General features: G+C 38.1%; 2 protein-coding genes and 1 pseudogene across 3 annotated transcripts; all 3 read right to left on the reverse strand.

The window, feature by feature from the left end:
• Positions 1-1,019: 1,019 nt before the first annotated feature.
• LOC149044457 (uncharacterized) lies at positions 1,020-4,762 on the reverse strand. The gene is made up of 4 exons (XM_089210864.1): positions 4,741-4,762; positions 2,761-3,053; positions 1,913-1,991; positions 1,020-1,494 (listed from the first exon to the last, which is right to left on the reverse strand). The coding sequence occupies exons 1-4, from the start codon at positions 4,760-4,762 to the stop codon at positions 1,121-1,123; spliced, it is 768 nt and encodes a 255-aa protein (XP_089066990.1). The 3' UTR covers positions 1,020-1,120.
• Positions 4,763-5,431: 669 nt separating this feature from the next.
• On the reverse strand, positions 5,432-10,886 carry LOC149044458 (uncharacterized). Its single transcript, XM_089208451.1, has 4 exons — positions 10,441-10,886; positions 8,413-8,804; positions 7,624-7,714; positions 5,432-7,247 (listed from the first exon to the last, which is right to left on the reverse strand). The coding sequence occupies exons 1-4, from the start codon at positions 10,739-10,741 to the stop codon at positions 6,913-6,915; spliced, it is 1,119 nt and encodes a 372-aa protein (XP_089064577.1). The 5' UTR covers positions 10,742-10,886; the 3' UTR covers positions 5,432-6,912.
• A 169-nt stretch (positions 10,887-11,055) lies between these two features.
• LOC149044459 (uncharacterized) lies at positions 11,056-15,866 on the reverse strand (annotated as a pseudogene). Its single transcript, XR_016187341.1, has 5 exons — positions 15,418-15,866; positions 13,829-14,104; positions 13,527-13,613; positions 12,436-12,532; positions 11,056-11,694 (listed from the first exon to the last, which is right to left on the reverse strand). The product of XR_016187341.1 is annotated as an uncharacterized LOC149044459 (transcript).
• Positions 15,867-16,117: the final 251 nt, after the last annotated feature.

Consider the following 16,117-nt stretch of genomic DNA (forward strand, 5'->3'; position numbering starts at 1 on the left):
TTTGATGAGCGCGCTTTGCTTCTGCATAATTATGATAAGCTATCTCGTATTTTTTTATGTATGTTATTAATACGCAATCACATGATTTTTCTCGTGCAATTTGGAACAAATAAGCACTGTAAATTTTTTCAAAGACTACAAATTGCACCTGCCCTACGGGCTCGTGCAATTTTGTAAGTGTTTGAAAAAATTTACTCGGGCTTATTTATTTCAAATTGCACTCGAAATCATGCGATTACCTTAACTAAACATAACTAATAGATAAAATAACAATGCAAATTACAAATGAGATGACGAATGAAGGTAAAACTGAGCCGTTAAAAGTGTGAATATAGGTAACAGAACTGTTTAAGCAAAATACATTTTTCACATATTCAGAGACTGTTTCTATTTCTCTTAACGCTCGACAATTATAATATCCTTTCCTAGGCCATCCATTACAGAAACCATGATTTTATTTTTAAATTTTGACGTGATTTGATACCCTGTAAAATTTGAAAACAAATAAAACAGAGATCGCCCATCGCTAATTGCTTTCTGTTGCCTATCTTGAGGTACAGGTAAAGTTCTCGAATATCGGACACGAAAGGACAAAGCAAAGAGCATACACAATCAAACCTAAGTAAAGCTGATATGGCTACGAAATTTAAAAAAAAATATAAAAATAGCTGTATTGGAAGGGTGCCCGCTTTGTTTGGGTCATTATGATGACGTTACTTCGAATTTCAAAATGTCCTGTATCTAGAAACAGGCGTTCAAATGCATTTATTTTATCATTAATAAGCAGTATCTATTTCCTGCCAAGTGTATGAATAGTTTTCGTTTCTTTTCGAATTTTTTTCTCCTTTAGAATCTTTTGATCTTAATTTGTTACTAATTGCAACAGTGTTAACTTTTGTAAGGCTCAGGTCTAGTAAATAAATCGTTAGTATTTAGCATATAACTGAGAACAGGAGGTTGTTTTACATAATTACGGCAACTCTGAGCTGAGATTTAATGTCCCCTTTTACCGTATTAAATGATGAGTTGCAATAAAATTTGAAATCAGGTTTAATTAGGTTTAATCAGGTTTAACTAGGCCCAAATGTTTATAATTTTTATGGACAGCGATTTTCATACGTCATTTTTTTCCAAGCCATTCACATACTGCTACTAAAATCCACAGTATGCAAGACCAAATCCAAGCAAGGAAATCCCAGACTAACTTTAAACAACACAGTATGCCCGCCCAACTACAAATACTCTGAGGTCGCACACTGTAAGAGACCCCACCGTTAGCTGAAGCGACAAATCTAACATTTGCAAGAGGTGTAAACATCGAATCTTTCGACAGGTGGTGAACAGTTGTTCCAGACGGCTTCCATATGCGGTCCCAGACCCTCACGTCCTCTTTCTCATACGAGATTCTCCCAAAACGTACGAGTGTGTCCAGCAGTTCGGTACCTTCGCGAAATTCCGGTCGGGAATCAGTAGGATCTGGCCTTGGCCCTAAGGCTAGATTAAAATAGATTTCTGAATATATCAATAAATAAATAAATAAAAATAACCCTTACTGAAGGTCTCAGCCCTCGCCCAATACTGAGAAGGTATGGCTGAGGTTACGCAATTTGGTGCTTGGGAACTGGGACAGAGGATGATAGCTTGTGGCTTCTAAAATTAAACTTTAAGACTTTTGGGACCCTTTAGGGACTCGAGACTGGTGTAGAGCGTAGAGTTTGTGTCGGAGAGCTCACAACCATGGTTGATATGCAATGTCACAAGGTATGGAAAGTAAATATTAAAATAAGTAAATATTTAATTTGAATCCAATTATTCGTTTGATAAAGTACACTGCCTCCAAAATGTGTGTTCAGCCTCTGAGAAATGATTTTATCACAAGAAATAGATTCTTTAAGTTAAATAGTGGACTCACATTTTTCCCTTTCTTGGCCTGTGGACCTTCTTTGGGTTCTTCCTCCTTGAGGAGGTACATCATCACCAGAAATACCGTTCTGCAGGATACATGAAAGAAAGCGTTCAACAAACTTGAATGAGAAGCACAAATGATTTAGGAGGAACAAGATTAGAGGGAACGAAAGAATGTGAATGAATGAATGAATAAACCACTTATGGGACTCCAGATTGGCTTGATGAACAAATACAGGAATCTTGACTCAACATGTTTTAGAGGTTTTAAACACTTTAACTCGGTATTGCAACATGCCTATCTACTACTTACATTGAGAATAATGGAAGAGTGGACACCAATGAATAGACCTGATGACTCTAAAATGCAATTCCACAACCCGAATAGTAATCTAAGGAGTAGTAAGCTAATAATTGCTCTCTTCCACTTCTCTAAGTTTTCAATTTGTAAATAATTCAGGGCGGATGCGTTATAAACAAATGTCGAAATAAGGTTATAGGTTACCATCAGAGGGTACAACCATAAACGAACTTCGATCTCATCGTTGTGTGGCACTAGATGCTACCTCTCCTCTTAATATTACATTATGTGTGTCTTGAGCCGGATGCATGCTTGATCATCCTTTAACTCCCAAGATCTCATTAATTAATCTCCCAACTGTCTGCTATATAGTTCTAGTGATGTTAGTTTGGAGTTTTTAGTATTGGATCTACTAATAATCCCCTAATTAATCTTTTTCTTTATTCTCATCACTTGTCTGCTTAATGTTGTATCGATATTGTAAGGGGAAATTCTGCTTTGGTCACTCATGGGAGTTAAAGGGTTAAACAAATAAAGACAAAAAACGGTCAAACCTTGTCTGGAGAATCATTGACTGGTGGAGGAAAGGTTGTTGGCTTTTGTTTTGGCACATACTGGAACTTTTTTCCTTTCCTACTTGGGTCGAGGTAGTGCTTTAATGCTTCCTCGTGGATTTCTCTGTGACTTTTGTTCCAAGAAAAAATGAAGCTTTTTCTTCCATCGAGATACTCCTTATCAAACTGTGACTCCACTTTCCTTCGTGCCCAGCGTGATATTACAACCTGTTCTTCTTCGTTTTCATCTCTGTATTCATCATCCCCACCAATGATGATCAATACTTTATTTCCTTTAAATACAAGACACTGTATTACACCTTACTATTCTAAACGAGTTATACTGATACTGAAGTGGTAGTGGTTTTCACTGTTGAAGGGCAGTTCACACATTGGTCAAGGTTTGATAATCGTTAATGTCTCACTTTGCACGTGATTGCCCTCTTCGATTGGATCCCACCAACAGAACGTTTGGAAGAAAGACAGTATTATTTGGGTAAAAATACACAAGGTGGAACATTTGGAAATGACAGTTTTTTATACCACGTTACTCATCCAGAAAAATTGTCTGTAAATATTTGACGCTACTGTCTGCAAGCTTACCAGAATTACTAGTATCATGAAAAAATAACTTATTCGTTAAAAAACCAAAACAAATAAAAAAAAAGACAAGTGAATGTGGGTAAGAGACCGAGAGGAAACTCCTTTGGCATATAACGTGTCTCAACTGGTAGCACGTGAAGTTAAAACATTTCTTCATTTTTTATGAAGATGAAGACGTTTTTCTTCTCTCGAGAATCATTACGGTGAGGCTGAGAGGCTAACGTTGTTAACGTCAGTTACTGTTCATATCAAGGTGAACTCTGATCTGAACTTTGTTATCTCGAGCTTGTACACACTTTCAGAGGAAGTATATGGGACATTTTGCATCTTTCCTTAAGCTAAATGTAGTAACATCAGTTTGACTCAATTGACATAATTTCCCCCAAATGCCAGAGAACAGGACAATTCGGCATTGTATGCAATCGAGAACCATGTTGCTTCTCGGAATAAATGTTCCGCATTATTTTGATTATTTATCGCTGCACAAACATCACTGTACTTATTTCAATGCTTACAGTCGACCTACCAGTCGCTTGCTGCAAAGCGAGAGTGATAACAATGAGAAACTAGCTTTGAAAAGCGAACTTTCATTGTCCAAGTAAAAGTAAAAGTGGAAAAACTCGACCACCTTGAGAGACTGACAGACCATTGTATGTTTGGACTGATTGCTTTGTGTTCCTCTCGGAGTAAAAATACGAACAACAAATTAAAGCATAAGTTTTACGCAACACTAATTCTCAGAATGGTTGGTTTTGCACGGCTAGTAGCAAGGATTCTATTGGACCCAAACTGCAAGTATTATCGCAGTTAAAAAGATAAATGTTGGTAGAATTTCCTTTCATTTCCATGGTATTTTTCTTTCGTAACGTTTAAAAAGCGAACAGGAAGGGCAACCTGTTTTGAATGCAGCCGAACAAAGTCCATTCGTTTGTCATTCCACAAAATGATTTCCGAGAATATTGCGTTACCCGGGATTTAACATTAACTTTTTGGTGACGCGTAAGCCAAAGGCATGTAATCCTTTGATGAAACCAGAGATAAAATACGAATAAATCGTATATATCTAACTATTTAAAATCCTTACAATTCTGGAAACAGAAGTGGCTAAGAGCCATTTTTTGTCACACACGACAAAACAAAGCAGCAGGTACAGAGTGGCATTGAGAGTACAATCAAGTGTTATGAAACGTCTTGGGCTATATCACTGTGCATTCTCCGAAATGGAGAAAGCTCACTGCAATAAAAGGAGCGAAAAGGCAAAAGAACTAAACACATTTCAGAAGTATGCTAGCCGCCGGCATAACCATATTTAAAAATATCTATAAGGCTATTTGTATTTTGTCCAAATATTTCATTACTCTGGGGGAGAAGAATTACCCTGAGCTTCAGTTTCCGGCATCAGTGATACATTACCAACTGGAACTTATAAATTTCCCAGCAATGGTTGAAAAGACTCTTAGCACGAAGGCAGAGAAAAGCAAATTGCTAAATAAGCGCGATATCAACTCTTCGCCATAATCTTTACACAGAGGTTGTCGTTCTGTTTGTGCTAACCTTTGTTCTTTACGTGTCACCGTTCAGAAGATGGGGGGGAGGAGGGGACGGGGGTGTTAAAACCTGAAGTTTGATTGTTATTTTTTTGGTTTTGCAGGATGGAGGTATATACAGTTATAAGAAATAGAGGAGACAGTTTCATTCGTGTACACGTGTGTGTTTGGTTTGGTGCATATCCTCATCTTTTCACGTTTTATATCTGACCAAAGCACCACCCTTTTCATATTCATAAAGGAAACCCACTGTCCTTTTTTCACATCAAGCAAATATTTCCCTGAACATTTAAGTTTCCTATCAGCCGCCTAATGACAGTTTACAAAGGTAGCCATATTTTTTGAGTCTTTATCTGCTCTCATAAAAGCCATCCACTCTGAAGTACATAACCATGTAGCTAATCATTGCAAGTTAACCCCTACCCTCCCCCCCCTCAAAAGAACATCGAGCGGATGCTTGAATAGAGATTTTGCCATTCAGCCGCTGCGTCTACAAGATTGATGGAACGACGCCACAACAATTTGAGTCAATTGAGGACCTTTATTTTTATCATTATTATTACTAAAATACGAAAATTCAGTTTACACGTCTGTCAGTTATTAAATTGCTTACATACCTGGCAATACACACTTAGTACAGATTACTATTCTAACATTAATTACAACGGTTCAGTGCGGCGTAAATTAAATTATTTCATAAACACTGAGATTTACACTGTGAAGTACTATCGTTCGTGTCTCTGATTGGAAGAACGCCGGTGATGTATTTTCACACGCGTTCGCTACCTCACAATCATGACACACTTCCTTTAATATGCCAGTTTTTATTTTTCTGAACAAAAAGAAGTACGTTTCGTGTTTTCAAGTTTGAGATAGGCTGTGAAACTCGAGAAAATACTCACGGCTACATGATATCAATCCCGAATTCGTACTTAATAAAGAAATGGTCATTTTTAAAGTTACGTCCAACGAGGCATAAATCCAAAAGTGATTCTGCATCGATTGATTCGTTCTCTGAGCCATTCAAAACACCTTGAAAATTTCCTTTACAAGCACTAACACATCCAAACAAGGCAATCCCTTGTTCAAAATACACATTAGATGATTAGTTCTCTGAACCATTGAAAACACCTCAATATTTTCCCATACAATAAAACATCCGGAAAACGCAATCCCTTGTTCGACATGCACATCGCTTAACTAGTTCCCTGAACCATTCAAAACACCTTGATAATTTCCCATACAAGTAATAAAATATCCGAAAAAGCAATCCCTTGTTGGACATGTACATCGCTTAATTCGTTCACTGAACCATTTAAACATACAAAGAAGGCAATTCCTGCACAACTTTAAACAACTTATTATTAACGCCCAAAGGATCAAACGCAGTCCACAGGAACTGCGAGGTCTCACAGTGTAAGATACCCCACCGTTAGCTGTAGCGACAAATCTAACATTCGCAAGCGGTCTACACATCCAAACTTGCAACAGGTGGCGAACAACTTTTTCCGATGGCTCCCAGCTTTGATCCCAGGCCTCCACATCCTCTTCTTTGTAGGAGATTTTCCCAAAACTATAACGCCACTCTTTATGAATTGTTAAAATAGCCCCACCCATTCGATGTAATATTTTCATACCTGTCAGTTAGCGACATGCATGTAACAAACCGCAGTAAAGAGTAAGGGAAACACGATTGAGGTCCTAAAGGGCAGGGAAGATTGTGCTGACATCAATATCGTCCTCAAATTGATTGTAACTACAACCTTCTCCGACCCACGGCGCAACCACTCATTGGTGTACAAAAATTGTTTCAAGTGATGTTTATTAAGAGACGGAATAATGTATTTTTTCTCATTATTAAAAGTTTGTTTGAACGGTGTTGCTTGCTTCAGTCCTTTGTTCTCTCTCGTTCATCGCTATCAAACTTTCTTTAATGAGGCTCATCAATTTATACCATAATTAATAGTAATGAAAATACTAATAACGATAAAAATAATAATGATCAAACGAAATAGACAATAATAGAAATAATGATGATAATAGTGATAATTATGAACGCCCAAAGGATCAAACGCAGTCCACAACAGAAACTGCGAGGTCTCACAGTGTAAGATACCCCACCGTTAGCTGTAGCGACAAATCTAATATTCGCAAGCGGTCTACACATCCAAACTTGCAACAAGTGGCGAACAACTTTTTCCGATGGCTCCCACCTCTGATCCCAGGCCTTCACATCCTCTTCTCTGTAGGAGATTTTTCCAAAACGCAGGACCGTGTCCAGCAGAATGGTGTCCTCGAGAAATTCCGGCTGAGCATTGAATGGATCTGGCCTAATCCCTAATTAAGGTTAGATTATAATAGATTCATTAATAACTGAAAAAACCCTTACTAAGGATTTTGGCCCTTGCTCAATAGAAGCCTGGGTTAGTTTATGATAGAAAAAAAGATGACAAAATAATTTGCATAAAAGCATCAATTGCATTAAGTCCCTTAAGATATAAGTTTGTTAGCTAAATCAAATCAATATTTGCCAAATAACTTTCTGATTCCAGCGCTTCCTTTTCCTCTCTTCAGTTAGGACAGGGTCAGAGGACCTCTCAAATTGATACCCTAATCCCTAAAAATTCGTGAGTGCAATAAGCAAGGCAACTTCGTGAACGAGAGGTTTTGCCCCTAGAAATAATTTATCTCCAGATTTGGATTCTGCGCTTACTTTTTCTTCCCTCTTTCCTCTTAGGTTTCTCTCGGGTTGAGTCGTCTCCACTTCGAGGTAGAAGAGGGTTCTTGGCGTCATCACTTACGTCCTACGTGAATAAATGGATGAATAAACAAAAAACTCTGTCAAATGAGAAAGAAAGAAATGAGGAAGAATGAATCCAGGTGGGAACGACAGATGGGAAACAATGGAAGATAGTTAATAGATCAATTGAAAAATCAAACAAACAACCAGTCAGGTGATAAGGGTACCCAGGAATCGAGAAGTTAAAGATTAAAAGGATCTAGGGAATAAAATATCAAGGAAGTCAAAAGAATCACAAGTTTGGTAACGGAAAAAATGTTGGAGCTATCACAGGGAATGAAGCATGCATCCAGTCGACTTCCTCTCTCGTTCAGTTTCCAGTTATGTCTGCCTGCCTGCCTGTTTGTCCGTCCTTATATGCGCTATACATTTGGTCTGTCTGTCTTTCTGTCTGTGTTCCTGTCACTCTCTGTATGCTCGTCGTCCCGTCTTCGCACAACATATAAATTAAACTCCAACTGCCCTGTCAGAGAAAATTACGATTAATTTTCCATACAGTGTATTTTCAGTGAACGTATAAGTAACTGCGAATGGAAGTCACAAACAGCACAAGGACAGCTCTTTTTGGTTTCAGGCATGGTTTGCGTGATTTAAAGCTTCAAATTAGTCTAATGATTCACGCATTGCTTGTTGACACAAATTTGGTCGATAGCAAAAATGTGCAAATCATGACCACTAAACAATCTGAATCAAAGCGCATACCTCTTCTGAAACATCTGTGGTGGGAGGAGGTTGTGATCCTGGCACATACCTTAACTTTAGCTCTTCCTTACCAAACTCTAAGAAGTGCAGTTCTGCTTCCTCGTCTGAATCATCAACGGTTCCAGAAGCAATGTTTACTGTTATGGATTTTGGCACATACTGAAACTTTTCTCCTTTCTTACTTGGGTCGAGGTAGTGCTCTAATGCTTTCTCGTGGATTTCTCTGTGACCTTTATTCCAAGAGAAAACGAAGCTTTTTCTTCCATCGAGATACTCTTCATCAAACTGTGGCGCCACTTTCCTTCGTGCCCAGTGTGAGATAACAAACCGTTCTTCCTCGTCTTCATCTCTATAATTATCATCGCCACCAATGACGATCAACACTTTGTCTCCTTGAAGTACAAGACACACCGTTACACATACATCATGGATTTAAATGGATGACAATTTTCCTTTTAAATGTTTTGCACTTCTTCAAGGTATGTTAAGACATTGCTCGGGGATTTTATATTTCTCAACCTTTCACCTTCAGAACCCATAGGGGAGAGGTAGTATGTAAATATACGGAAGTTAAATGATGAGCCTCTGTTTAACTTTCGACTATTTGTTTGTGACAATTCGACGTAAGAGCCAACTAGATCATCAAAAAGCATTTACATCATACACTGTAACTATAGAAATATAGACCTGAGTAAATATTCATTACCACAATTATCCGATGGACTGCAGTTCATGAGTTCCATTTAAACCTTGTTCGCTTGTACTCAGCTTATTTGGAGGATGTTTTGCAATCTTCGATTTAGAAGAGTGTAGAGGGTAACTTGATATACAACAAAACAAACCTCAAACTTGGGAACCTTTGTAGAACCTATGTAAAGCCTAGGTTGAACATTTGTAGGACGAGCGAATGAACACTTGTCACTCTGCTCTAATCAACATTTTCACAAAGAGTTTGCACCGCTGTAGTCGTTCGTTTCCTTTAAATGCTTATCGATCCGAAACATTACTAGATTCTACCAAAATACAACTCCTAAATGGAGAGGTGATTATTTTTGGCCTCAGTTCAGATGAGTCGGTGAAAAGGATTAGTGAGAAGAAAATTGGAGATGCAGATGACGATTTTCTTCTTGAAAATAAATGCCACATCAAAGGAAAGGAAGCCCGCAAAGTATCAAAGCGTTCTCTTCGAAAGAAATTTTTTGGTGTGTAACGATGGACTCTGATCTGAAATTCCTGCATTAGTCAAACCCAAACTATTTTAACAGCATTTACCCGGCATCGAAAATCCGTGTCCAAAGTCATCAAATTCTAAATACTGTAGTAATGAACATTTAAAACGGTTTATTCTGATGCCAGGCCATGTATTTCCAGCTTATTCAAAAGCCAAACTTAATCGGATCTTACGTTCGCGTCGTTTTGTTTTTAACTGAAACATGTGTAAAACAGCAATATTTTCATCTTAGCGTCTTTCGCTTTTCGTCATTTGAAGCCTTAGTATTGAGTAATTGGGTAGATGGCCGACGATTTAAGAATGATATTGATTGACAAGCAAAAATATCATGGCACTTACTGCAATAAAACTGACAAGAGTTCAAATGAGAATTTATACTAGTATGGCATCGTTATCATACTAAAATAGGGACCTTTAGTAGTTAGGACGGCAACGCCAAAGAAGACGTCGAATTTAAAATGAAGAGATATTTTCAGTTGAAATTTCGCGAATGAGTGGATGTGACTACCATCCCTTACGGCGCCGCAAGTTAACCTCATCACAGCATATGAAAGAGCGTTGAGTTCCAAATGCAAACTTAGATAATTTGCCGTCGGGGTTTCCTTTCTCGAACCTCGGTAATTTTGAGGATTTCACGTTGTTATTTTGCAGAGGACGGCTAAGAAATGTACAAAGTTCGAAAACGTACGAACTGAGCTATTGTTCTGCTCATTAGATCTTTTGTTTTGCCTCCTACTCGCTGCCGTCGCCGTCGTGATTTGCTAAAGGTCCCTAATGACCATACCGACCGACCATACCTGTCGCTCGCAGCAAAGTTTTGTAGATCTCCGCGTAGCCAATACCAGCGTTGTCCTCGTTGATGGAGAGACGAGATTCATGCGCATGGACAACAAAGACGGCATAATCCATTTGTAGCATTGGAATAGTCTTTCCACACACATCCGTCATTTCATGAAGGCGAAATTTTCGCTTATCCACCAATAGTCTGAGGTTACGATCGTCTGCCATTTTGAGCAACAAGGTTTCCACCGAGTCCAAGCTATACGTGTTATCACAATTAAAAAGGTGAAACTTCATTACCCTCACTGGACTCGCCATTTTTGTCGGTTATATCAGAGAACTTTCAATGAATACGAATCAGTTGCTTGCCACAAAACTTTGTTTACTGCAGTATGGCGACCATTTGGCTTTGTGTAAAGTCCGCTCGTCTTTCTCGGAAATTAAATTCGTCACGCAATACTCTCGCTCTACTTAGAAATTACTTCCGGTTTTTTTAGAACCTAACTCGCATTTCAGTGTTGTTCCTTGTTTTTCATCTCTGGTAAAGTGAGCTGATTTGAGAAATGATTTGCTGGTGGCTGGAACCCAAGGGTCAAATCCAAATAAGAAAAGAAAAAAGACGCAAGAAAAGCTGAAGTGAAAAGTTCCTGTTTAAATCGCCAAGTTAAGGCCACAGTTTACATCATTCTACAAGAAGCGTCAGCAAGTAAAACAACTTACCGGCTCACATCATCACGCTTGCATTACACAACTATTCACCCTTCAGCCCAACCATGTCTAGATAAACAGCCAAATTAATCTTATTTTAAGCATGGAGCATTAAAAACAATTATAAATGAACAAATGTAACCGGGGCAATGTAACGGAGGGGGGGGGGGGGGAGGGGGAAGGGGTTATGAAATAAATAAACACCTTTCTGATTTACTGGTTTATCGGCTGACGAAAATCGCAACAACAATCACAACAACAGTCGTAACAACAATTGCAACAACATGCCCTTTTACGATAGAAAATGGCCAAGCAGCAAAACCATCGCCGACTTGAGGGCATCAATCTTTGCCAAAAACTTCTTTCTCTGGTAACGTGACTATTGACCGTACCATCATCATTAACAATGAATCGCACGTTTGCATCACGGACTAATTTCCATTTTCGTTCCAAGTCTTCTACGGCTTCTAAAGATGGCTGCCATACTTTTCCATAACGCATACGCGTTTCAAGCAGCAAGGTTCCCTCTGGGTAGTCTACTGAAGCAGGTATTCTGTCTGTACCTAAAGTGGCCGCCAAATGATAAAATAATTATTTTATGAAATTTTTGGGTACGGTCGACCCTCAATATCACAGCCACCCCTGTGACAGGGAATAACATTCGCATGATTTAAAATGTTCAGTGTACAATAAAAATACCAAACATGATCAAAATATGTCAGTCAGAGGGAAATTTCAGAAGAAAACCCTAAAAAGAAATAACGCAGCAAAAGAAAGCTAGGAAGCTTTTGGGTTTTTGGTAATTGCAAAGATGTTATCCTCTTTATAATGGAGTTTGTCTGCCAAGTCTGAGTGTTTACTCGCGCTTTTTTTTTTTTCATTTAAGTGCACTTTAGACTGGCTATGTAAACTGTTAGTGTTTCTGTTCTTTCTTACTAGCCCTGGCCTTGGTTGTTCATAGGGTTGGATAACGCTATCCATTGGATAAATCGCCATCCAGTGGATAGTGCAATAATTTTGTCTATCCACTGGATATTGATTTATCCGTTGGATAGCGTTATCTGCACATTGAACAACCGGACCTAGTGATTATCGAGATACGCGCTCTCTGATTGATCAAGGATTGTATCATATCCACATAGATCCACATGGAAATATCATGTCATTTGCATAAATACAATAAAACGCCTTTATGGACTGGAGAACATTTACGGTGCCCTGCACGGTTTTCATGGAGCCATGCTTAAGCTTGTTCAAATAAAATTTGATAATAGGAGTGCATAAAACAAATAATCATTGTTTACCTCCATAACGTTTGTGCCTGTCCCTATTATTTGAATTAAACTCAATATCCAGTTCATCATTCTCCACAAGTAGATCACGGGAGCTTGCTCTTGTTACCTGTTGGGGGAAAATGATGTAACATTGAATATTTTAAGGATAAGCCCCTTTCCTTATTTTTTTGAACTTGCCTTTATAAATAGACTTTATATAATAATATCACAATCAGCCACAAATTTTAATTGGTAAACAGTGCTTTTAAACTACGGCGCCACTCTTTATGAATTGTTATAATAGCCCCCACCCATTCGATGTAATATTTTCATACCTGTCAGTTAGCGTCATGCATGTAACAAACCGCAGTAGAGAGTAAGGGAAACACCATTGAGGTCCTAAAGGGCAAGGAAGATTGTGCTGACATCAATATCGTCCTCAAATTGATAATAACTACAACCTTCTCCGACCCACGCCGCAACCGCTCTTCGGTGTACAAACATTGTTTCCAAGTGATGTTTATTAGGAGACGGAATAATATATTTTTTCTCATTATTAAAAGTTTGTTTGAACGGTGTTGCTTGCTTCAGTCCTTGTTCTCTCTCGTTCATCGCTATCAAACTATCTTTAATGAGGCTCATCAATTTATACCATAATTAATAGTAATGAAAATACTAATAACGATAAAAATGATAATGATCGAACGAAAAAGACAATAATAGAAATAATGATGATAATAGTGATAAAACCGTAGCGATGTTAACACAATACCATGAAAATAAGAAGTAAAATAAAATAAATCTGGTAGTTTTAGGATGTGGGCCACTCATTGCCACAATACTGGTGTATGCTTCTCTCAATAGGAAGAACAAATGAGCTGAGGAGTCTTTCACTTCCAGTTACCTAATTTGGCGGTGGAAAAGTTGTTGAAAGGAGTTGTCTGCTCGATGTTACAACTATAAAATAAAGTTCACAGCCAAATCTCCAGATACAAGTAAATTGCTTTGCTCCTCGGCAAAAAGTCAAAATATTTGTTCGCGTATTTCATTAATGACTTTTATCCTCCCTGTCCAAAACATAGCAGATTTAAAATTAGTGGAAAATAAAACATAAGCCACACCTCGTCTTGTGTTGGTTTTGGTTTGGGTTCTGGTAGATACTGGAACTTCTGTTCTAATGAGCTGAGGAATCTTCCACCTCTAGTTACCTAATTAAAGGGTGGAAAAGTAGTTAAAAGGGGTAATCTGCTTAAGTTCACAAATATAAAATGATGTTCTCTGCCAAATCTCCAGGTACAAGCATATGGCTTTCTCCCTCGGCAAAAATTCAGAATACTTGTTCCCATATTTTACCAATGACTTTCATCCCCCATGACAGAAGCAAAGTAGATTTAAAATGAATGGAAAAAAACATAAGCCACACCTCGTCTTGTGTTGGTTTTGTTTCTGCTCTTGGTTTTGGCACATACTGGAACTTCTGTTCTTTCTTACTAGGGTCGAGGTAGTGCTTCAGTGCCTCCTCGTGGATTTCTCTGTGCGCTTCATTCCAAGAAAAAGTGAAGCTTCTACTTCCATCGAGATACTCTCCATCAAACTGTGACACCACTTTTCTTCGTGCCCAGCGTGAGAACAACCTGTTCTTCCTCGTCTTTATCTCTGTATTCATCATCGTCACCAATGATGATCAAGACTTTGCCTCCTTAAAGTACAAAACACACTGTTACACATAACACCACTAAACAAATAATACTGATTCTGCACCGAAAGTAGTTTTAACAGAGTTAAGAGCTTTTCACAAATAAAAATGTGACGCCCCTGTTTCTCTCGTGCCCAGCGTTAGATAAAAACCTTTCCTTTTTCGTCTTCATCATCGAAGTTATCCTTCCCTTCAGAGATGATCAATACTCTTTCCTTGAATTAAAAGAAACAGTATTACACCTTATATCTTTGCACAAGTTCATTTGATAAGCGTTTTTATTGCTTCTTTGACAAGTTGTTCGTTTCTCATCTTTGTCATGTTTTCCTTTCGGCCTTAGTTCACTTGAAATAATTGGAGTTGGATGGATTAGCATAATCATGTTATTTTAAGTTATTGCTTTTGACAATTTAAACTGAGGTTTGGAAGCTGCCTGGAGTCCCCGGCTACCTCCACAATGAACTGGAATATTTTGAACAAATGAAATATTATTCAAAAAGTAGCTTGACGGGTGGTTTAGGGGGAGAATGTTTCTTGCCTTTGGGTGCTTCAATAGGGAGCAACAAAATGGCCGCACTAAACTAACTAGGCTTCATCTTTACCGAAACGAATTTTTAAGCACGACAGATCATTTTCTTGGGCACAAAGAACACTTAAATATTTTTTCTCTGTTGTTTTCGTGTTAAACCATCAAATTAGGTTTTTATATCATACTCGAGAAATAAAGAGTAAAATATTGACACATTACAAATCACAATAGAAAGTTCATTACGTTTGGCTTCAACTGAAATCATTTTAGTCAATGAATTTCAATTTCTGAGTGGAACAAACAAACATTAGTAACGTTCCTCGAAAGAATCATATGACATGACAAGTCTGAGGCTCGTAGTATAATGAAAACTGTTGTAACCTGGAGCACTTTTAACATGGTTAATTCAACTTAATAGGCCATGCATTTAGGATGTCTCTGCAAGTTTGAGTAAACATGGATTTCGAGGATATTTTTAACGACGAACTGAACAATGAGCTATTATCAGATATTGTACTTAGGTATTAAGCATTTTACCCTCATTACTAACATCTAGTGGCAACAGATCCACTTTTACTCTTCTCTCCTTTTCCCTGTAGCCGGCAGGATAAGATGAGAGTATGGAACTACAGAACATGCACAAATACCTTTGATATCTAAACTTCCTCTTGAAACCCGATGTCTTACGTTCATTATCACTTTTACAAGAAACCCCTTAAACAGTTCATCCCAAGCAAATATGGATAAGTTGCCAAAACAATCATTCCAATGTTTACAGTCGACTTACCAGTCGCTCGCAGCAAAGCTCTGTATATCTTCGCGTAGCCAATACCAGCGTTGTCCTCGTTGAGAGAGAGACGGGATTCATGTGCATGGACAACAAGGACGGCATAATCTATCTGTAGCTGAGGAATGATGTTTTCACACACATCCGACATTTCAGGAAGGCGAAATCTCGCCTATCCACCAATATTCTAAGGAGATCGTCTCCCATTCTGAGCAAAAATGTTTCTATTGAGTCCAATCTATACGTGTTATCACAGTTGAAAAGATGAAACTTCATTACCCACACTTGACTCGCCATTTTTATTGGTTCTGCCAAAGAACTTTCAATGGATACAAATCGATTACTGCAGTATGGCGACCATTTGGCTTTGAGTAAAGTTCATTCGTCTTTCTCGGAAATTCAATTCGTCACGCAATGCTATCACTCTACTTCAAAATGACTTCCGGTTTTTTTAAAAACTTAACTCGCATTTCAATGTTGCTCCTTTTTTTCGTCTCTGGTAAAGCGAGCTGATTTCAGAAATGACTGATTTGCTGGTGGCTGGGACCGGAGGGTCTAGTCCAGAGTATGTCTGCATAGTTTTCATTTCCATAAAATGTTTTAAAGTAAACATTTCTTCCGAAACTAACTCCCAGAAAATATTATTCTAGGAAGATACAATATATTTCATAGATTGATCTATATAAAAAGATTAGACTTC

Source organism: Pocillopora damicornis, chromosome 6 (assembly GCF_964200805.1).
Source record: "Pocillopora damicornis chromosome 6, jaPocDami1.2, whole genome shotgun sequence".
NCBI classification, from domain to species: Eukaryota; Metazoa; Cnidaria; class Anthozoa; order Scleractinia; family Pocilloporidae; genus Pocillopora; species Pocillopora damicornis.

Bases quoted from the DNA above. Each gene is read 5' to 3' on its own strand.
- LOC149044457 (XM_089210864.1), bottom strand. From the start codon at position 4,762: ATGCCGGAAACTGAAGCTCAGG. The intron at 3,054-4,740 runs GTAATTCTTCTC...TTGTATTTAAAG, and splicing joins GCCGGAAACTGAAGCTCAGG to GAAATAAAGTATTGATCATC. The intron at 1,992-2,760 runs GTTTGACCGTTT...TGTATCCTGCAG, and splicing joins TCAATGATTCTCCAGACAAG to AACGGTATTTCTGGTGATGA.
- LOC149044458 (XM_089208451.1), bottom strand. From the start codon at position 10,741: ATGGCGAGTCCAGTGAGGGTAATGAAGTTTCACCTTTTTAATTGTGAT. The intron at 7,715-8,412 runs GTATGCGCTTTG...TTATTCACGTAG, and splicing joins CCACAGATGTTTCAGAAGAG to GACGTAAGTGATGACGCCAA. The intron at 7,248-7,623 runs GTAAGCGCAGAA...AACCTTAATTAG, and splicing joins GAGGAAAGAGGGAAGAAAAA to GGATTAGGCCAGATCCATTC.